At 39.5% G+C, this 23,461-nt stretch overlaps 1 protein-coding gene and 1 long non-coding RNA gene across 3 annotated transcripts in view; one reads left to right on the top strand and one right to left on the bottom strand.

Annotated features, from left to right (window-relative positions):
• Positions 1–1,116: 1,116 nt before the first annotated feature.
• Positions 1,117–4,649, bottom strand: TCEAL1 (transcription elongation factor A like 1). Of its 2 annotated transcripts, none has more exons than XM_005614382.4 (3): positions 4,297–4,649; positions 3,795–3,859; positions 1,117–3,434 (listed from the first exon to the last, which is right to left on the bottom strand). In XM_005614382.4, exon 3 carries the CDS (start codon positions 3,420–3,422, stop codon positions 2,943–2,945), a length of 480 nt encoding a protein of 159 aa, XP_005614439.1. In that variant the 5' UTR covers positions 3,423–3,434; positions 3,795–3,859; positions 4,297–4,649; the 3' UTR covers positions 1,117–2,942. The 2 variants fall into 2 exon arrangements, with proteins under 2 accessions (XP_005614439.1, XP_005614438.1); XM_005614381.4 differs by having other exon boundaries at positions 4,136–4,358.
• Positions 3,784–23,461, top strand: part of LOC111771526 (uncharacterized) — a 39,656-nt gene continuing 19,978 nt past the window's right edge. The window contains exon 1 of the long non-coding RNA XR_002805392.2: positions 3,784–3,881. This is a non-coding gene — a long non-coding RNA (uncharacterized lncRNA). The remainder of the gene's footprint in view (positions 3,882–23,461) is intronic.

The following is a 23,461-nucleotide window of genomic DNA, read 5'->3' as shown; positions in this document are numbered from 1 at the left end:
CATTCGAGGCTCTTCTGGGAATCTGAGAAAGGTGGGCGGGAGAGGGCTGGAGAGGTCTTGTCCGAGGTCTAACCCCATTTTGGGGGGCTACTTCACTGGACTCTGAGAGAAGGACCAGCCCCTTCTGCTTCAGCCCCAACTTACCTGGTTGGACATCTGCTCACCCAAAGTCTGTCCCAACCAGTGTTTCCAGTTAGGAATCCTTGGGGCTTTATCTCCTCCCCTACAAAAGGTTCCCGAAAGAGGAAGGGAAAAGGGGGGAAGGGCAAAGGTCTCTGACCTGTGATGGGGACAGTCCCTGTCCTCCAGGTAAGTATGTCAAGGACAGCCCAGCCATCAGCCTAGGAGGGTCTGGTGCCTGCTGCAGGCTGGAGCAGAGAAACCAAAGTCAGACCTCCCTGCAGAGGAGTGTGGCTTGGGTGAGACCTTCCAAATTCTACCTGAGCACCACCCCTCAGGGCACCAGGGAGCTGGATTCATCCGTCTTGTAAAACTGCCACAGTGAGCCCCTGGACCTTCACCTCATTCCAGCCGGAATCCAGCCCGACCAGCACCCATCAGGCTGCCATAATCTTGAACACTGGTCTGGAGATGTGAAGATCCCCCAAAATGACATCATACAGTGAAAATATAAAAACAAAAACAAAGTCAAGGGCACAGGGTTCGCTTACAATTTTGTGAGCTGATGACCAAAGGAGAACTTTGAATTTATTTCTGAGGCATTTTACTCATATTGGAAGGAAGCAATGCAAGGCATTACACAATATCAATCGTGGAAAATATGTCTTGCTATTTTGTCATCTCTCTTAGCTTTTTATTCTGGGTATGGTCTTACTTTGCTGAAAAAAATCTAAATTTTATGTAGTAAAATTGAAGAGTTTGTTTTTAATTTCTTACTTAAAAATATTCTTGGACAAGCCTTTCAACCTTTTCATTCTGACACAATCATCTATATTTTCTTCTATCTATGTCACAGTTTACTCTTACCAAAACCAGGAGTATATTGTATATAGCAGGGGCTCTCCAGCTTGTGTGCTACTTTACAGAAAAGCAGATTTGGTGCGTCTCGGGTAACGCCCAGGTCTCTGCATATTTGATAAGAGAAACACTGATACATAAAATATTTGAATACTTTTAATGTTGAATTTGGAGAAACAATCCCTCTCCGCACTGTGATCTTTTGGAATTGCAAATCATACTTTTCAGAGAAGCGAAGACACTGAAGCTATCATAGCCAATCAAACAGAAATTCAGGGTTTATGATTGGGTCATAATTTAAAAACATTATTAACCACTATCTATGTTTCTAGAATTAATAAGATCAATAAAACAAAATCAATAAACAGGATCAATAAAACAAAATCTTAGGTTTTATAAGAATAAATTAACAGAGAAATCGCAATATCTGATACACACCGCCCATATATATGTATATACATTATACATATACTTTAATGACTGTAAGTACTTTAATGACTTACAAAGTATTTTTGCATGTTTCTTGTTGATGTGGGATGGGTAGAAGGGAAATGTTCTAGCTTGAGCCTGAATCTTGCTTTCCTCTTTAATTTATATAAGTTGAGCAAGTCAGCTGAATTGGTAAGGCAAGCCTGCCAGAGGCCCCTGGGAGGAAACTCACCCTAAGGTAAGTGTTAGACAATTAAAACCCTAGTTAACCTTGGAGATTATTTGGGAGGGAGGTTCCAATTCTGAGTACACAGCATTGTGTCTGACTCACAAATTTTCTTCTAGTCCAGGTCCCAGTGAACTCATGTTGATTCCAGTGGAGAAAAGGGAAGTGTTCAGGAAAAAAAAAAATGGGAACGAGTATTTTGCTAAGAATTCTTTAAGATATTGAGGTTTAAGCGGCACTGTGATGGTATCCACTTGGAGAAGTGTAACATTAAAGCTGGAGGAGAGGCATTCTCCACATATTTGTAGGAGACACAGTTCAGCTTTGGCCCGGCTTTGCACCTGGAGAACCCCGGCACTCCGGACCGAGGCAGGAGCAGGACCCAGAAGGGGCAGCTGGACCCAGTAGACATGACAGTATTCAAGGGAAGAGAATAGCAGGACAGGAATGGAATGTGGTACTCACCTGGAATCTCACAGGAATTATTTGTGAGCGCAAGTGAGACCTCCTTTGGGTCCTACACCCTGTACTTGAAAGGAATCTACAGGGGCTGGGGTCCTGCACGTGCAGGTGGGGGCAAAAACACACAGCTCACACAATCTTTACCTCATTTGGTTCCACAGCAGCCTTGTAAGTCAAGGATTAATCCTATTTAAGTGGGAAAAGAATGACACTTAAACAAATAAAAGTACCTAGTTTATATTTCTGTATAAGAGAATCAGAAGAAACATGGGATTTACTTCTCTTTTTTAAAGTTCTGACAGGTATTTATTAAGTGCCACATTGTCTTTTTAAGCTGAATGACAGTTTTTTAAGTTGCCTTTCAATTTTTCATTATATATTTTTTTGCAACACAAAATGTGTTCGTGTTGAAAAAAATGAGAAATTCCAATAAAGCAAAAACGAAAAATCAAAAAATTCACCTATTATCTTACCACACAGCCACTGTTAAGCCTTTGAAGTATATACTTTCAGTTTTTTCTCTGCATATTAATATATAAATATACATTTTTTTACAAAAATGGGATACTACATATACTTCTTGAAGACTGCTTTTTTCACTTCACAATATATAATGTACATCTTTCCATGCAAATGGGTGAGACCCAGGGCTGAAAGAGGGGGATTTGCACATTGTGCGGGGTGGGGGGGGGTGGCAATTTTATGCCAGTTACAAGCGAAACACCTAAAATAAAGCCACACAAAAAGTTAAAATTAAGAAGATGTGGAAAGGTACATGAGAAAAATGCAAACAAAGTTCAGGTGGCAATACTTATATCCGGTAAAACAGAACTAGAGGCCGAACACATTAAATGGGATAAGGACGGTTCCGTCTTGCCTTCCAATGCATGATCATCAATTTGTTGCGTACTCTTTTCATCTCTTCCATCTCCTCTGCTACCTGTATCATCTCCTCGTTGCTTAAATTTCTGCCATGTATGTCCCCTCTAAATTGGGGGCGAGAGCGAGCCAGCCTTTCCTTAAAGCTTCCTTCTTCTAGCTTATGTTTTCCCACTCCACAAGGAGGCTGCTCCATGGGAGGGCGCTCCTCAAAAAGGTCCTTCCTAGAAAGGCGCTCCTGCGGAGGGCGCTCCTCGGACACGAGCATCTCAGGAAGGAGCTCAGGAAGGAGTTCCTCGGGAAAATACTCCTCCTCCGAGGACTGCTCCTCCGAAGACGGCTCCTCCGGAGAGTGCGTTTCAGGAGAGTGCTCCACAGGAGGCCGCTCCTCATCTGCCTTGGGCGCGCTCTGTGGCTGTTCTTCATTCTCTTGGCAGGATTTTTCCATGTCGAGAATGGTCTTTTTTAAGCACAGTTATTCATAGGAGACAAGAAAGGCAGAGTCGAGTCAGAATACTTGGTGGCTGGACCAAAACCCCGGCCATGGATTCCAACAACCTGCCTTTTCCTGATTCGGGGCCCAGGTCCTCCAACCTACGCTTGCTGAGAGGCTCTCTGGCCCTGGGGACCCCGCCGCATCTAGTCCCCCCGCCCTTGTCGCCCCCTCCTTTCCGAAAGCCCACCATTTTCCCAGCAGGCCTTGCCACAGGCCTCTCCCGCAGTGGCAGGGGCGGGGCGGGGCGGTGGTGCCGCCGACTCCGTTCCCATCAGCGTCCTCCCTCGCACCCCATCCTGGCCCACTGCCCACCCCTTCCCCGACCTGGACTTCTCCTGGCGGCTTGTTCCCAGACGTCCTCTCGAGGTGCCCCGCTGCGACCGGCAGACCTGCAGACAGACGCCAGACAGGGTAGGGGGCGGGGAGTGCAGAGGAGGGAAAGGGCCACACACGCCCCTTTTCTGGGCATCAGCCGCCGCCCCACGCCAGCCCCCTTCTGGTTCCCCTCCGCCGGATGCCCTAGCTCAAGCCTGAGTCCTCTGTGCCCCCACCCCTCCACCCCGCAATGTTCGTCATTTCTTTTCAGGCGGGAAGTGGAAGCGAAAGATTGCTTAGCAACTATTTCTGAATGTCTGTGTCTCCCTCCCAGGGGAGCCCCCACTCACCTCCATAGCCCACCCCTAAGACCACCATTTTTTGCACCGAAATGTGGGCGCAGGGGGCGGGGCTGGGCATAGGGAAAGGCCTGGACTCTGCCATCTCGATCCCAGGGGTTACTGGGCGGCACCGACGCTCACACCGATTTAAGAAGACTAAGGGGACTTACTTCCTTTTGCTTTTCCCCTCGACCAAAGGGCAATTGGCAGACGGTGTCTGGACAGGCAAAAAGGACTAAGACGAGAGGGACTTGGGCAGACATAGGCTCCTGGTCACGTGAGGGCCGCGCGTCACCGCCGAGCTCAGATCAGATCCCCAGTTACCACTTTGACCGGCGGCTGTGCCGCAGCAACCTGACAGTATTTCCTGACCCAACACACCAAGCCCTGTCATTCACCTCTCTTTGTTTATATTTGCCTTTTCCTGGTTACCAGACGATCAGCGTCTAGTCTTGGGGGTTATTGCCTCTTCCTCTCTGCCGCTTCCCCTGATACCACCTCTCTCCCTCATCCTCCCGTCATCAGCCGCCAAGGCCCATTAGTTCCCCTACAGTCCAGATCCTACACTGAAATCTGACTACTTCTCATTAATGACTCGATGTCATATGCCACCTCTCCCAGTTTTAATCCACATTCATAAGTCCATTATGTCCACTTAGGCTCTATCGACATGGTTTTTATCTCCTGTCACTTTCATGGAAGATAAGCTTTCACTTTTCCATAACTTGAGGATTTTTTTTGCGCCCCCAGACCTGTATCACAAATAGAAGCTCCATTCTAAATTGGTAATAATTCAATTCTAGAACCCTAGAAAAAGTTAAGTTTGTAAGGTATGTAAATCTAAAAGGGCTGAACACTTTGATTTTCATAAATCAAAAGACACGTTTGTCTATCTAAGTACAAATAGTCTGAAAACTTACTTACCTGAAATGGGAGCATATTTGGTGGAGAGTGTGGCATTATTATATATTTATGTATATATGTATATACATATATACACACATAATGTCTATGCATGTATATACATATATTCAGTAGTTATTATTCATAACAAAAGAAAGAGGTATTGCTGGAACTCTGGTGGTGCTGGTTGAGAAAGTTTATATTAATTCATTAAATCAGCAAATAATTGGGTCCTGGGACTGCTGGACCCAAAAAGATAGATTCAGCACAGAGGGCATTCATGCTAAACTATGCAATAATTCTGTTGATCACACACTGAATAGCAGGATTAAAATCATGCTAATATACTCAGCTGAGATTACAAGGATGTGTTTGTGGATCTGCAAAATTGGAGACATGATAGTACCTACCTCATAGGATTGATTGGTAAGAGGGATAAATGAGTCAGTATATGTAAAGGACCCGGAATAGTGCCTAGCACATAGAGAACACTCTATAAGCATTAACTATAATTAGAGTAGAGTAATAGTAATAATAATAATAGTATGACTTAGTGCTAATAATACTACTAATTATCATTCTTTTATTATTAACATTAATTGAGCACTTATGCCAGGCATTGTGCTAAGCACTTTCAATATGCTATCTCATTTAATCCTTAAACAATTATGTTCTCACCAAAACTTTCTTTTTAGGTTTAACCTCCCCAGTTATTTCAGCTCTTTCCGATGTGATATATTTTTTCAAAGTCACTCAGCATCCTACATGTTCCTGAATTTGTAAATATCTTTGAAAATACTGAATATTTTGCCTAGTGTAGGATGGAGTGATCTTATCACAGCTTTCATTCTGGAATAGCCACTATACATCTATAGATGCATCCTAAGATCATAGTAGATTTTGTGGATGCCATATCACACAGTTGAATCCACTTTATGTTGAAGTCAACTGAGACCCCCAAATCTGTTTCATACATCTCTGTTAATGCACTTCTAGAAATCATTTTAATTTTAAACTAAGTACAGAAGCTTCTATTTTTCTTGGTTAGACGTTATCCTGTTAGATTCACTCCCTCATTCTTTGAATCCAGATTCTGTCATTCAGGACATGAGCTACAAAATATTAATTTAAAGCAAACCATTAGTACTAAATAGGATGATAAATTCAGCAAGCTCGGGAAAGATCTAGGGGAGATCTCAGCAAAAAGCTCTGACTCAAAATGAAAAAATTCCTGGGGCCAGCCCCGTGGCATAGTGGTTAAGTTCATGTGCTCTGCTTCAGTGGCCCAGGTTTTGCAGGTTCAGATCCCAGACATGGACCTAGCACTGTTCATCAAGCCATGCTGTGGCAGCGTCCCACATAAAATAGAGGAAGATTGACGTAGGTGTTAGCAACAATCTTCCTCAAGCAAAAAGAGAAAGATTGGCAAAAAATGTTAGCTCAGGGCCAATCTTCCTCCCAAAAAAGAGAGGGGAAAAAAAGGAAAAATTCCTTTTCCCTGTTGGATGTGGCAGCCAGGAGTGTGCTCCGTCAGGCCAGTTCCTCTCCTCTCCTCTCTCAGTGTGACTTCTCAGGGTGGGATTACTTTCTAGTGCTGCTGTTAGGAGACAGAGTTTCCCCCGAAAGCTGCCAAACCACTATAAATTAACCCTTGATAAGAACTTGGTAAACTGGGGGGCAGACAAGGGGGGTTTCAGATTAAAACCAGAAAAGGAGGAATGAAGACAGTGTCTTTGTATTGGCTCTGTCTCTGCTTTGATTTGGGGTTCCCTTGGGAGAAAGGGCTCTCAAGAGGGAGTAAGATGAAGGTGGTTCTGCCGTGGTGACAACCATTTGTTACAAAGGAATGTGGTATGCTCCTTGTCTGTGTGTGCTCGTGGTGGGGGCTGTGAAATAATCCTTCTGAGAGATTTTATCTGATACTGCTGATTTAGGGTCCTGTGAAGACATGGTGCTTAGCTCACTAATGCTAGTGAGAGTTTAAGGAACTGCATTTTAAAGGTGAGATAACTAAGGCTCTGAGAGGTTACAAATTATTCCCATGGAAACAGATGATAGTGAGTAGCCCAGATGGATTTATACCCTGGCAGTAGGATATGAGTACTTGAACCTTAAACCACTTTGTTAAACTGCTCCTGGGCAGTGGGCTCCAGCCGCATTTACCACAGCCGCAGCCCGGTGGGCAGCACAGGCCTTTGCAGGTAGCAGGAGCTGAAGGTATCAGGAGGCAGGCAGGGCAGCCAAGCAGGCACAGGCAAGGGGGGAGGCAGTCAGCCCCTGGCAGCTGCTGCCATGACAACAGTCTCCAGGGGTGAGGCCTTTCTCTGGAGGATCTGAGGAAGCCCAGGGTGGGGCTCTGGTTCAGGGATTCCTGGTCCCTGGTGAGGCTGCACTTCTGTGGCAGAACAGAGCCCCCTCCCTCTGAGCCCTCTACAACACAGACTGCAGAGGGCTGGTTTCCCTCTGCAGGGCCTGCCTGCTTGTCATTGAGGAGGCCTGCCCTCCCCGGTCCAGAGGTTCCCCCTGCTGCTGTGGCCTCCGCATTCTTTCCTAATGACACCCATGGCAGTGCTTTGGTCTCAGGACTTGCTGCTGTGTGCTGCAGCAGGCCCTGTCCAGCCTGTGGCTCTCTGGCTCTCCTCTCCTCACCCCTCTGCCCCAGGGGAATTAGCCGCGTGGGAAATGCAATGATAAGAGCCTCCTCCTTTCTGCTTCTGGTCTCACACTAACTGGGTCTAGACACACGCACACACACACACACACACACACACACACACAGACCCTATACATGCCCAGAGAAACAAGGAAGGGGCTGTGAGGAATGGGGCCGTGGGGGGGGGGGGCCGCAGCTCAGGCTGCTGGCAAACACTGAGGGACAGGGAAGGCAGGTCCAACCTTGACCCAAAGGAAGGCAGTCCCAGGCTCTGTGCTGGGCAGGACTCAAGCTGTCACTCACTCACTGGAGGGCTCTGGAGGCCTGGAGGCCTTCTACCCCTCTCCTTGCCTCTGTTTGTCCGCCTTCTTCTCCCTGACAGGTGGGGGGAAGGGCTGTGGAAGAACCATGAATGAAGTCCTTCCGGCTCTGGGATGCTATGACTCCACGCTGCCCACCTCAGTGAGCAGGGGCTTCTCTGAGGAACACCATTTGGCCTGAGCGGGGACTCTCCAGACTGTGGCTGCTGCTGCTTTTCTCAGAATCCAGACGAGCTCAGAGCACAGAACTTGTCCTGGGCTGGGCTTCCCTGTGGGGCTCCAGCGTGCTCACAGCCTTACTCTTGGCCTCAGGGACTCTCAAAAGGGCCCAGAACAACCCCAGTCTCAGGTCTGGGGACAGAAGTTGGGACAGAGGCAGAGTAGGCTACATAATTTGCAAGGGCCAGTGTTAAATTACAATGCAAGGCTCCTTGTTCAAAAAGCAAGAAAAAGTGCCATTAAAGGTACTAAAATATAAAGCTTTTCTTTCTCCTGTGGTCTCTCTTTCTACTTTTCATTTTTTTTTAGTAGACTTTATTTTCTAGAACAGTTTTAGATTTACAGAGAAATTGAGAAGATACTGTCGAGAATTCCTATATACTCCACATCCAGTAGCATCTTATGTTATTATGGTACATTTGTTATAATTAATGAGCCAATATTGATACATTGTCATTAACTTAAAGTCTATGTTTTCTTCAAATTTCTTTTGTTTTTGCCTAATGCCCTTTTCCTACACCTGGATCCCATCCAAAGTACCACATTACTTTTAGTTGTCATGTCTCCTTACGCTCCTCTTGTCTGTGACAGTGTCTCAGACTTTCTCTGATTTTGATGATCTTTACAATTGTGAGTTCTAGATAGGTATTTGTAGAATGCCCGTCTATTGGGATTAGTTTGGTATTTTTCTCTTGGTTAGACTGGGGTTATGGGTTTTTGGGAGGAAGATCACAGAGGTAAAGTGCCATTTCATCACATCATATCAAGGCTACATCCTATTAATATGATTTATGACCATTGATATTGACCTTGACATGGTGCTTTTTATTTATTATTTAATCTTGTTCTAAGTAGAGGAAAATTAAAATTTTAAATTGTTAGCATAAATTATATAGTCATCTTTGTATTGTACAATGCCATTTTTAAATGCAAGTACAAGAGCATTTGACTCATATGCAGAATCACCAAAATTGCACAATTCATATTTTGGAGTTCATACATATATATGTGTATACTTTTTACCAGAACGGTGGGAATGCCTAACAAAACCAATTCAAATGTTTTTATTTCACTTCTTCTTCTTCTCCTTCTTTTTTTTTTTTTTTTCTGGTGAGGAAGATTGACCCTGAGCTAACATCTGTTGCCAATCTTCCTCGTTTTTTTCCCTTCTCCCCAAAGCCCCCCAGTACATAGTTGTATATTCTAGTTGTATCTCCTTCTAGTTGTGCTATGTGGGACGCCGCCTCAGCATGACTTGATGAGCGGTGCTAGGTCTGCACCCAGGATCCAAACTGGTGAAACCCTGGGCCACTGAAGAGGAGTGCGTGAACTTAACCACTCGGCCACAGGGCCAGCCCCTTTATTTCACTTTTTTTTTTAAAGATTTTACTTTTCCTTTTTCTCCCCAAAGCCCCTCAGTACATAGTTGCATATTTTTAGTTGTGGGTCCTTCCAGCTGTGGCATGCAGGACACCACCTCAGCACAGCCTGATGTGTGGTGCCATGTCCATGACCAGGATCCACACTGGCGAAACCCCAGGCATAGTGCACAAACCCAACCACTCGGCAACGGGGCTGGCCCCCTAATTCACTTCTTGATACGTGCAATATGCCCATTTTACGGAGGGACTGAAAGGAAAAGGAACTGTGGGTTGCTCTATCTTTCCTTTTCCTTCTTGTCATCATTTTCAACATAAGTGATTGGCAACTACAAGGAAGTAACACATGTAAGAAAGGATATGATTGGGTTTCTTTGTCATTTGTGTTTCCTTTTATTTTTATTTTTTATTTTTCCTTATTCTCCCAAAGCCCCCAGGGACATAGTTGTGTATTTTTAGTTGTGGGTCTTTCTAGTTGTGGCATGTGGGACGCCGCCTCAGCATGGCTTGATGAGCGGTGCCATGTCCACACCCAGGATCCAAACAGGTGAAACCCTGGGCGGCTGAAGCAGAGCGCGCGAACTTAACCACTTGGCCACAGGGCCGGCTCCTCATTTGAGTTTCTTAGAATGTGATTCTGTGTTGGAAGTAAGCTCTGAATGGAACCAAAAGGGTGGCCTCTCCTGGTTGTCCGCAGTCATAGAAATAACATGCCTACCATTTACTTGCTTTGAGTCTTGCTGAACTCCCATGCATCAAGGTTCACTGGAATTTTGTGATCCTGGGGCATGGGAAATGCAATATGCAAATGAAGCAGCAAGAATGGCAGACACACATATTGTGCATCTCCTTTCCTGTCCTTTTGCAAATCCCGTGCTGTCTTGATGACTGCAGCTCTACAGGAAGGCTCAAGTTCAGATATTGTCAGTCCTCTGATACTGCTCTTTTTCATGATTGTTTTGACTGCTACAGATCCTGTGCATTTCCTTACACATTTTAGAGTCAGCTTGTCGATTTTTACACAAAAAGCTAGGTAGGATCTTAGTTGGAATTATACTGAATATACAGATCAATCTGGGGAGAATTGCCTCTTTGACAATATTGAGTCTTCTGATATGCGAACATGGTATACTTCATAACTTTTTTAGGTCTTCCACAATTACTCTCGGCAATGTATTATAGATTTCAGTGTACAAGTCTTTACGTATTACATACAATTTATCCCTAATTACTTCATACTTTTTGATGCCATTGCAAGTGGTATTTAAAATTTTTAATTTTCTAATTATTTCTAGTACCAAGATATATACTTGATTTTTGTATATTGACCTTTTATATTGAGACCATGCTAAATTCACTTATTAGTTGTAACAACTTTTTATACATTCTTAGGGCATTCGGTGTTCATGCTCATGATATTCCTGCAAATAAAGGTAATTTTACTTCTTTTCCTATCTACATGCCTTTTTTCCTTGCCTTATTGCACTAACTAGGATTTTCAGGACATTGTTGAATAGCATTGGTAAGAACAGACATCCTTGCATTGTTCCCAATCATAGGAGGAAAGCATTCAGTCTTTCACTACTAAGTATGATGGCAGCTGTAGTTTTTTCACAGATGCCTTATTTCAAGGTAAGGAATTTCCTTTCTATCCATAGTTTCCTGAGAGATTGTATCATAAATGGGTGTTGTCTTTTATCAAATGCCTTTTTGTATCTATTGACATGGTCATAATTTTTCTCCTTTATTACGTTAACATGTTGAATTACATTGACTTGTGAATGCTCAACCAACTTTGCATTCCTCAGAATGCAAAGATTTAAAGATTTTTAAAATCTTTAAAAATATTTTTAGAAATCTTTTTTTTTTTTTTTTTTTTTTGCTGAGGAAGATTCACCCTGAGCTAACATCTGCCACCAATCTTCCTCTTTTTTGTGTGTGAGCCACTGCCACAGCATGGCCACTGACAGATGAGTTGTGTAGGTTCAGACCCAGGAACCAAATCTAGGCCACCAAAGCAGAGCACTCCAAACTTAACCACTAGGCCACCAGGGCTGGCCCCCATTATACTTCTTATATACAGCTGGATTCAATTTCCAAAAAAATTTTAAAGAAATTTTACTTTTATGTTCCTGAAGTATATTAGTCTTAGTTTTCTTGTAATGATTTTGTTTTCTATCAGGGTAATCCTGGCTTTATTATGTAGAGAGGAGAACTCTTCCTCTACCGTCTGAAAGTTTGTTTAAGATTGGTATTATTTCTTCCTTAAATGTTTGATAGCATTCAATAGTGAAGACATCTGGGCCTGGAGTTTTCTTGAAAGGTTTTTAATAACAAATTAATTTTCTGTTATAGATATAGGCAGTGGCATGCTGGAGCTGGCTTGTATCAGCTAATGAGAGCTGATTGTTATCATCTCTTAACAAATCTTCAGTCAGTGATGTCATATTGATAGCTTGAAATTGGCCATGGCTTACATCACGGAAATTAGATGTGCTTACAAATCAGGGGCTTTACTTTCTTCTAGAGACCTGGTGGTTAAACACTACTCTTCTCTTCAGATTTTCTATTTATTTTTTGAGTGAGTTTGGTAATTTGTGTCTTTCAAGGAATTTAACAGTTTTATCTATGTTATTGAGTTTATTGGCATAAAGTTGTTCATAATATTCCCACACTACCCTTTAAATGTTTGGAGGATCTATAATGATGGCCCCTTTTCATTCTATTTTTTAACAGCTTTATTGAAATATTGTCACATATCATACAATTTATCCATTGAAAGTGTACAATTCAGTGGTTTTTTAGTATATTTGCAGATATGTGCAGCCATCACCACAGTCAGTTAGAACATTTTCCTCACCTCAAAAAGAAAGCCCACACTCTTTATCTATCACCCCTCATTGCCCCCACCTCCCCAACCCTAGGCAACTACTAATCTACTTCCAGTCTCTATGGATTTGCCTATTCTGTTTATTCTATTCTTTACTATAAATAGAATAATGTAATATGTGGTGTTTCGTGACTGTCTTCTTTCACTTAGCAAGATGTTTCCAAGGTCCATCCATGTGGTAGTGTGTATCAGTACTTTATTGTTTTTTATAGCCGAATAATATTCCATCATCTTGCTATACCACAGTTTTTATCTATTGATCAGTTGATGGATATTTGCATTGTTTTCACCTTTTGGCTACTATGAATAATGTTGCTATGAACATTCATGTACAAGTTTTTGTGTAGACATGTTTTTGTTTCTCTTGCATATATAACTAAGAGTGGAATCGCTGGGTCATATGGTAACTCTATGTTGAATATCTAGAGTCATCTTGTCTATTTCTACAGAGATGTCCATGGGGGTTCTGATAAGGGTTACATTTTATCTGTAGATCAACTTGGGGATTGTTGTCATTTTAACAATATTAAGTCTTCCAGTCCATGACCATGAGATTTTTTTTTCCATTTTCAGATCTTCTTTAATTTCTTTCAAGTGTTTTTAGTTTTTAATCTACAATACTTGTACTTCTTTTCTTAAATTTATCCCCAAGTATTTTACTCTTTTTGATGCTATAGTAAATGGAATTGCCTTCTTAATTTCATTTTTGAATTGTTCATTCTAGGTATATAGAAATACAACTGATTTTTGTATATTGAAATTGTATCCTGCCACCTTGCTGAATGCCTTTATTAATTCTAATAGATTTTTAGTAGATTCCTTAGGATTTTCTACATAAAATCATGTCATCTGTGAATAGAGATAGTTTTACTTCTCTCCTTTTCAATCTGGATGCCTTTTATTTCTTTTTGTCTAACTTCCATGGCTAGAACCTCTAGCACAACATTGAGTAGAAGTGGAAAGAACAGATATCCTTGTCATGTTCCTGGTCTTAAGGGGAAAACATCCAATCTTTCACCATTAAGTATGTTAGCAGTTCATGTTTCAGAGACACCCTTTGTCAGGTTGAGGAGGTTCTCTTCTATTCCTAATTTATCGTTTTTTTAATCATGAAAAGGTATTGGATTTTTAAAAATGCTTTTTCTGCATCTTTTAAGATCGTCATGTGGTTTTTATGTTTTATTCTATTAACATGGTGTTTTACATTGATTGATTTTGGGATGTTAAACCAATCTCACATTCCTGGAATAAATCCCACTCTGTCACGGTGTATAATTCTTTTTATATGTTGTTGGATTCAGTTTTTAGTATTTTTGTGTAGATTTTTGTATCCATATTTACACAAGATATTAGTTTGTAGTGTTTTTTTCATGTGATGTCTTTGAATGGTTTTGGTAACAGGATAATACCGTCCTCATGGAATGAGTGAGGAAGTATTCTCTCATTTATTTTTTGGAAAAGTTTGTGAAGAAGTAGTAGTAATTCTTCCTTACATGTTTGGTAGAATTCATCAGTGAAGCTGTCTGGGTGTGGAATTTTCCTTCTCAGTAGGTTTTTTTCCCTAATTAATTCTCTTTACTTATTATAGATGTGTTCATATTTGCTATTTCATCTGGAGTCAGTTTTGATAGTTTGTGTCTTTCTGGGAATTTGTCCATTTCATCTGTTATCTAATGTATTGGAGTACAGTTATTCATAGTATTCCTTTAATATCCTTTTATTTCTGTCAAGTCACTAGTAATGTCCTCTCTTTTATTTCTGTCTCTAGTAATTTGAATTTTCTTTTTTTCCTGGGTAATCAATCTAGAGGTTTGTCAATTTTGTTGATATTTACAAAAAAACAGCTTTTGGTTGTATTGATTTTTCTATTCTCTGTTTCATTTGTTTCTGTATAGTCTTTATTACTTCCTTTCTTCTGTTTGCTTTAGTTTTAGTTTGCTCTCTTTTTCAGGGTCTTATGGTAGAAGCTTAAGTTATTGATTTGAGATGTTTCTTCTTTTTTAATATAGGCATTTATAGCAATAAATGTCCCTCTAAGCATTGCTTTAGCTGCATCCCATATGTTTTGGTATGTTGTCTCTTCATTTTCATTCATCTCATCTCAATATATTTTCTAACTTCCTTTTGATTTCTTCTTTGATCCATTGATTATCTAAGACTGTGTTGCTTAATTTCAACATATTTGTGATTTTCCCAAATTTCTTTCTGTTTTTGTTTTCTACTTTCATTCCATGTTAGCAGAAAACATACTTAGTGTTATTTCTAATCTTTCAAATTTATTGTGGTTTGTTTTATTGCCTAGTGTATGGTCTGTTCTGGAGTATGTTCCATGTGCATTTGAGAAGGATGTATATCCTGTTGTTGTTGGGTGGGGTGTTCTATAGATGTCTATTAGGTCTGGCTGGTTTATAGTGTTGTTCAAGTCTTCTATTTTCTTGTTGATCTTATCCCTAATTGTTCTATGCATTATTAAAAGTTGAAAGTCTTCAACTATTATTGTTAAATTCTCTATTTCTCCCCTCATTTTTGTCAGTTTTTCCTTCACATATTTTGATGCTCTCTTATTAGGTGTATATATGCTTATAACTATTATATCTTCCTGATGGATTGATCCTTTTATCATCATAAAATGTCTCTTTTTATCTCTACTGACATTTTTGTTTTAAAGTCTATCTTGTCTGATATTACTATAGCCACTCCAACTTTCTTGTGGTTGTTACTTATATGATCTATCTTTTTTATCCTTTTACTTTCAATCTATTTATATCTTTGAATTTAAAGTGTGTTTCCTGTAGATAGCATATTATTAGATTTTGGTTTTCTTATATCCAGTCTGACAACTCTGCCTTTTATTGGGTAGTTTAATGCATTCACACTTTGTTGTTACTGATATAGTTGGATTTACTTCTGCCGTTTTAATTTTTGTTTTCTATATGTCTCATTTTTTTGGATCTCTTTTGCATTAAGTGAATATTTTCTAATGTTGCATTTTAATTTTGTTTATGATTTTTTTGCTATATTTTTAAATATTTCCTTAGTGTTTGTTCTAGTGCTTACCATATACACATTAACTTAACAGAATCAGCTTCAGATTTACACTAACTGAATTCTAGCGAGATACAGAAATACTACTCTTATGTAACTCCATTCTCTTTCCCCTCTTTTTGTGATTTTATTGTTATATATATCACACCTATACATCTTACAAATTCAACAATACACTGTTGTAATTATTCCTTTATATATTGTAAAGACTTGGCGAGAAGAAAGGAAAGAGAGTATATATTCATGGCTTTTGTTATATTAACGTTCTTATATATCATTTCTTGTTCTCTTCACTGGGTTCCTCTGAGTTACCTCTTGAGTTACCATTGGGAGTCATTTCCTTAGCCAATATAGCACTTGATAGTGTCCCACATTTCTCTGAGACTGTACATTTTTCTTCAGCCTTTTTTCTCTCTGTTGTTCAGATTGCTTAATCTCTATCAGTCTATCTTTAAGTTCACTAATTAGTCTGCCAATTTAAATCTACTGTTGAATTTTTCATTTCAGTTATTGTACTTTTCAACTCCTGAATTTCCATTTGTTCTTTTCTAAAAAATAATTTCTCCTTATTGATATTCTGTATTTGATTTCACATTGTCATCATATCTTCCTTTACTTGTTTAATCGTGGTTTTCTTTAGCTCTGTGATCACATTTATAATGGCTGCTTTAAAGTCTTTGTTAAAGCTGACATCTGGTTACTCTCACAGGCAGTTTCTGTTGCCTACTTTTTTCTGATATATTGGTCATACTTTCCTGTTTCTTTGCATGTCTCATAATTTTTTGTTGGAAACTGGACATTTTAGATAATATATTGTAGCAACTCAAGGTATTGGCTCCCACTCCCCATCTGGGGCTTGTTATTGTTACTTTCATCTTTATTTGTTTAGTGACTAGATTATTTTACATAATCCAGCTAGTCTCTAAACAAATAATGTCTGTGCCAAAACACAGTGTGAAACCTCTTATGTTGCCTCTCAGTGGGCACAGCTTTAGGTATGCCCATAGTCACCCTGGGATAACAATGGGTTTGGCAGGGCTCTATTTCCCTGACCAGGCGCAGCTGTTAAACGCTACTAATTGCCTGCTGATTGCTCTGTTGTTGTCAACAGTGCCCTGAGGCATAAATTGTTCTACGGACTGAGATTAGTTCTGCTCCCAGGTCTCCTCCTAGCTCTCTTTCCCAGATTTTTTTCTGGTAAATGAACTAACCTACACTTTAGTCTGTCTCCAGTGACTCTACCAATGTCCTCTCAATTGCTGTTCACCATGTGTGGTGTTATCTGACACCACTTCTGACACCAAAATTTTTCAACACCTACCAATTCTCTGATTTTCCAACACCAACTGGGTGTCCTATAATTTAATTCACTTCTGACACTAACTCATCAGAGTTAGTGCAGACCCCACAGGTTAAAGACTCAGTCCTACAACAATGCCTCCACTTCAGATCCCAGTCACAAATGGGTTGCCCAGGCTACCCACACTTCTGCCCAGCTGACTACAAATTTTGGGGTTCCCAAAACCCCCTCCTCAGTTTTCATAATTTACTAGAACAACTCACAGAACTCAAGAAAGTGCTTTAGTTACCAGTACCAATTTATTTTAAAGGATACAATAAGGAACAGCTAAATGGAAGAGAAGCACAGGGCAAGTTATTGTGGTAAGAGTGTGGTGCAGAGTTTCCATGCCCTGTCCAGGCACACCACTTTCCCAACACATCAATGTGTCACCAACCTGGAAGCTCTCCAAATCCTGTCATTTATGGAGGTTTATGGACATTTCATTACCCAGGCTCTATTGATTAAATCATTGTTCATTGGTGATTGAGCTCAATCTCCAGCTCCTCTTTCCTCCCCATAGGTTGTAGGGGAGTGGGGACTGGAAGTTCCAACCCTCTATTCATTTGTTTGGTCTGTCTGGTGACCAGCCACCATCCTGAAGCTATCTAGGGGCTTCACCATCAATCACCTCATTAGCATAAATTCAGGTGCGGTCAAAAGGGCTCATTATGAATAACAAAAGACACTCCTATAACTTAGTAAACCCCAAGGGTTTTGGGAGCTCTGTGCCAGGAACTGGAGGCAAAGACCAAATATATATTTTTATTATACCACACACCACAACCTCCAATGTTCTCAAGAGCTCCTTTAGGCTTGATCTTCTCCACGCTATTGCAAATGAAGTCATTTCCTTTGGGAAGAAATTTAGAGCTCTCTATTTTACAGCCTGATGTCCTCCCACGTAAAATATCTGAGCCATGGTGCTAGAGTTTGCAGTATTTATTTTATATTATTACAGTATACCTTCAAATAATTTTCTATGACTTCGTGGATAATGGAAGAACTTTAAAACCTTGTATATTTTCCCTCTCACCCTTTTTTCTAGTGTTGTCTTACATTTTACTTCTACATGTGTTATAAACCCACAATACTAATAATAAAATAATAATAAAAATTATTATTTTATTGTATAATCATTTCTCTTTAGCAATGTTATTGAGATATAATTTATATGTCATATAAATCACCCATGTAAAGGGTACAAATCAGTGATTTTTAGTACATTCACAGGGTTGGGCAACCATCACCCAATCTGATTTTAGAATGTTTTCATTATCCCACAAAGAAACCTGGTATCCATCACCAATCATTTCCTATTCCTACCCTGCTCCCTGAACCAAGAAACCACTAATTTACTTTCTGTCACTATAGATTTGCTGATATAGCAATTTCTTATAAGTTGAATAATAAAATATAGGGTCTTTTGTGACTTGTTTCACTTAGCATATTGTTTTCAAGCTTCATCCATTTTGTAGCTTGTATCAGTACTTCTTCCTTTTCATTGCCAATTTTATTTTATTATAAGATATACCACATATTGTTTATCTATTCATCAGTTGATGGACATTTGGAGTTTTTTCCACTTTTCCATTAGCTATTATAAACAATACTTCTATCAACATTTGTGTATAAGTTTTGTATGGCCATATCTTTTCATTTCTTTTGGGTATATACCAAGGAATGGAATTGCTGGGTCATATGGTAAGTCTATGTTTAACATTTTGAAGTACTGCCAATCTATTTTCTAAATTGAGAATAGCATTTTACATTCCCGTCAACAATGTTTGAGGGCTCCAGTTTCTCCTCATCCCTGCCAAAACTTGTTATTTTCTATCCTTTTCATTTTAGCTATCACATTGTATTTTAAGTGCTATCTCCTTTTGGTTCTAATTTGCATTTCCAAACAACTAATGATGTTGAATTCTTTTTCATGTGCCTATTGGTTATCTGCATATCTTTGGAGAAATGTCTATTCAAATCGTTTTCCCATTTTTAAATTGGGTTATCTTTTAATGGTAGAATGTCCGGAGTTCTTTATATGTTCTGTAAACTAATTCCTTATCAAATAAATGAATTGTAAGTGATTTTTCCCATTCTGTGGGTGGCCTTTTCACTTTCTTAATATTATCATTTGAAGCACAAAAAATTTTCATTTTGATGACAACTTATATATATTTTGTCACATATGCTTTTGTTGTCATATCTAAGAAAATGCTGTGAAACCCAAGGTCATTAAGATTTACTCCTATGTTTTCTTCTAAGAGTTTTATAATTTTAGCACTTACGTTAATACTTTTGACCCATGTTGAGTTAATTTTTGTGTATGGTATGATGTAGTGGTCTAAATTCAATCTTTGGCATGTGGATATCCAATTGTTACATCACTATTAGTTTTAAAACCATTCTTTCCCCTTTGAATTGTCTTGGCACATTTGTCAAAAAGCCATTGACCCTAAATGTGAAGATTTACTTCTGGACTCTCAATTCTTTTCTATGGATCTATATGTCTATCCTTATGGAAGTAACACACTGTCTTGATTACTGTTGTTCTGTAGTAATTTTTGAAACTAGGACGTATGAGATATCCAATGTTGTTCTTTCTAAGATTTTGTCTATTTTGGATCCCTTGAATTTGGAATAACCTTGTCGTTTTCTACATAGAAGCCAGATGGGATTTTGATGGGATTGCATTGAATCTGTAGATCAAATAGGGAGTTTTGCCATCTGAACAATATTGTCTTTCAATCCATGAACATTGGATTTATTTTCATTTATTTGGGTCTTTAATTTTTTTCAACAAAATTTTGTGTTTTTAATTTATGTCTGGCCCTTTTTTGTTAAATATGTTCCTAAAAATGTTTTTCTTTTTGATGCCACTGTAAATGGAATGATTTTTTCAAGTTTATTTTCAGATCGTTAATTTCTGATGTAAAGAGATGCAGTTGATTTTTGTTTATTGATATTGTATCCTGCCACATTGTTCCACTCAATATTAGTTCTCATAGTTTTTAAATGAGTTTCTTAGGATTTGCTGTATACAAGATTATGTTATCTTCAAATAGAGATCCTTTTACTTCCTTTTTTTGAAAGATTTTTTATTTTACCTTTTTCTCCCCAAAGCGCCCTCAGTACATAGTTTTATATTCTTAGTTGTGGGTCCTTCTAGTTGTGGCATGTGGGATGCCGCCTCAGCGTGGCCTGATGAGCAATGCCATGTCCGCGCCCAGGATCCGAACCGGCAAAACCCTGGGCTACCAAAGCAGAGTGCATGAACTTAACCATTCGGCCACAGGGCTGGCCCTGAGATTCTTTTACTTCCTTTCCTAATGGGATGCCTTTTTATTTATTTTTCTTGCCTAATTGCCCTGGATAGAACCTCTACTACAACCTCTAGAAATGGCAAGAGAGGACATCCTTGTCTCATTTCTGTTCTTAGAGGGAAAATTTTTAGTCTTTCAAGCTTAAGTATGATGTAAGATGCATGTTTTTGGTAGATGTCCTTTATCAAATTGAGGAAGTTCCCTTATATTCCTAGTTTGTTGAATATTTTATCATAACAGGGTGGTGGATCTTGTAAAATGTTTTTCTAAATCTGTTGAGATAATCATGTGGGTTTTGGCCTCCATTCTGCTAATGTGGTGGTTCATATTGACTGATTTTTGTGTATTATACCAAACTTGCCTTCCTGGGATAAATCTCAGTGGTCATTGGGTATAACCCCTTTTATATATTGCTAGATTCAATTTGCTGGTAATTTGTTGAGTATTTTGCATCTATATTCATAAAAGATATTGGTTTTTAGTTTTTTGTTGTACTAGTCTTGTTTTGATGTCATGGTGATACTTGTCTCATAGAATTAATTAGGAACTGTTCCTCCCACTTCTATACTATTAAAATAATCAAACAAGAAGGCTGTTAGACTGAGGTGGCTCTAATGACTTGGTAGCCTATGTAAGCAAACTAAAACCTAAGCCAGAGTCAATTCCTCTAAATGCCTCAAGATTAAGAACAACCAATCACAAGCAGCCAACTAGTTTTCCGATATAATGCAACCACTTAAGTTATAGCCAATCAAATAATTTTTTTTTTGCTTTGCTTCTGTGTCTTCTCTATAAAAACCTTGCCCCTTACTCCTGTTGATGAAGCACTTCTAACCACTTCTGGTTTTGCACTGCCCAATTTGAATCAACGTTTGTTCAGATAAACTCAAAATTTATGATATGCTTCACTAGATCTTTAAACAGCCTTCGTGTCAGAAGTGGGATCCAAAGGAGACTACTGACAGCCCCAGGGAGCAATGAGCAATGAGCAAGAGTAGGTACCCACTGAACTCATTGTGCTCATATTTTTTCTGTTGTGTCTGGAGGTCACAAATAATTCCCTCTTGGCTATCCAAGCTCTACAGCATTTGCATTATGAGCTCTCTGACTTTGCTTGAGCATTTCTTTTTCTGGACTGGGTCCAGTGTGAGTCCTCACATCAACAAATTTTATTTTAAGTGAAAAAAAGAGAAAATGGGTTCCTCCACATCCAAAGAGTCCAAGACTCCTCCATCTTGGATTCTGGCTAACTACATGTATAAAAATTATGGGCCTACAGGCTCACTAAGACAAAAAGAGAGAAGACTCAAATACGTAAAATTAGAAATGAAAGAGGAGAAATCACAACAGAGACCACAGAGATACAAAAGATTATAAAAGAATACTATGAAAAAATTATGCCAACAAATTGGACAATCTAGAAGAAATGGATAAATTCTTAGACTCTTACAACCTCCCAAAACTGAATCAGGAAGAAATAGAGAATCTGAATAGACCAATCACAAGTAACAAGATTGAAACAGTAATCAAAAACCTCCCCAAAAATAAAAGTCCAGGACCAGATGGCTTCTCTGGAGAATTCTACCAAACATTCAAAGAAGATTTAATACCTATCATTCTCACTTCCTAACACATTCTATGAAGCCAACATCACCCTGATCCCAAAACCAGACAAGGACAACACAAAGAAGGAAAACTACAGGCCAATATCCTTGATTAACATAGATGCAAAAATCCTCAATGAAATATTGGCAAACCGAATACAGAAGTACATTAAAAATATCATACACCATGATCAAGTGGGATTTATACCAGGGACACAGGGATGGTTCAACATCTGCAAGTCAATCAATGTGATACACCACATTAACAAAATGAGAAACAAAAACCACATGATCATCTCAATAGATGCAGAGAAAGCATTAGATAAGATACAACATCCATTTATGATAAAAACTCTCAATAAAATGGGTATAGAAGGAAAGTACCCCAACATAATAAAGGCCATATATGACAAAACCACAGCCAACATCATACTCAATGGGGAAAAACTGAAAGCCATCCCCTTGAGAACAGGAACAAGACAAGGGTGCCCATTCTCACCACTCTTTTTTTTTCTTTAAGATTGGCACCTGAGCTAACAACTGTTGCCAGTCTTCTTTTTTTTATGCTTTTTCTCCCAAAATCCCCCCAGTACGTAGTTGTATATATATTTTTTTTAGTTGCGTGTCCTTCTACTTGTGGCATGTGGTACACTGCCTCAGTGGGGCCTGACAAGCGGTGCCATGTCCATGCCCAGGATCTGAACCAGTGAAACCCCGAGCCACCGAAACAGAGTGCACAAACTTAACCTCTCGGCCACGGGGCGGGCCCCTCACCACTCTTATTCAACATAGTACTGGAGGTTTGGGCCAGAGAAGTTAGGCAGGAAAAAGAAATAAAAGGAATTCAAATAGGCAATGAAGACGTGAAACTCTCACTGTTTACAGATGACATGATATTATATATAGAAAACCCTAAAAAATACATCGGAAAGCTACTAGAAGTAATCAACAACTACAGCAAAGTTGCACAGTACAAAAACAACTTACATAAATCAGTAGCATTTCTATATTCTAATAATGAACTAACAGAAAGAGAACTCAAGTACACAATCCCATTCACAATTGCAACAAAAAGAATAAAATATCTTGGAATAAATTTAACCAAGGAAGTGGAAGACCTATACAAAGAAAAGTACAAGACTTTCCTGAAAGAAATTGATGACGACAGAAAGAGATGGGAAGACATTCCATGCACATGGATTGGAAGAATAAACATAGTTAAATTGTCTATACTACTTAAAACAATCTACAAATTCAGTGCAATCCCAATCAGAATCCCAATGACATCTTCACAGAAATAGAACAAAGAATCTTAAAATTTATATGAGGCAACAAAAGACCCCGAATTGCTAAAGCAATCCTGAGAAAAAAGAACAAAGCTAGAGGCATCACAATCCCTGTCTTATACCCGTTAGAATGGCTAAAATAACCCAAACAAAAAATAGCAAATGTTGGAGAGGTTGTGGAGAAAAAGGGACCTTCACACACTGCTGGTGGGAATGCAAACTGGTGCAGCCACTATGGAAAACAGTATGGAGATTTCTCAAAAAATTAAAAATAGAAATAGCATATGACCCAGCCATCCCACTACTGGGTATCTATCCAAAGAACCTGAAATCAGCAATTCAAAGACACCCATGCACCCCTATGTTCATTGCAG

Source organism: Equus caballus, chromosome X, assembly GCF_041296265.1.
Source record: "Equus caballus isolate H_3958 breed thoroughbred chromosome X, TB-T2T, whole genome shotgun sequence".
Classification (NCBI taxonomy): domain Eukaryota; kingdom Metazoa; phylum Chordata; class Mammalia; order Perissodactyla; family Equidae; genus Equus; species Equus caballus.
The sequence above is the reverse complement of the archived record's forward strand: the minus strand, read 5'-3'. Positions and strand labels throughout refer to the sequence as shown.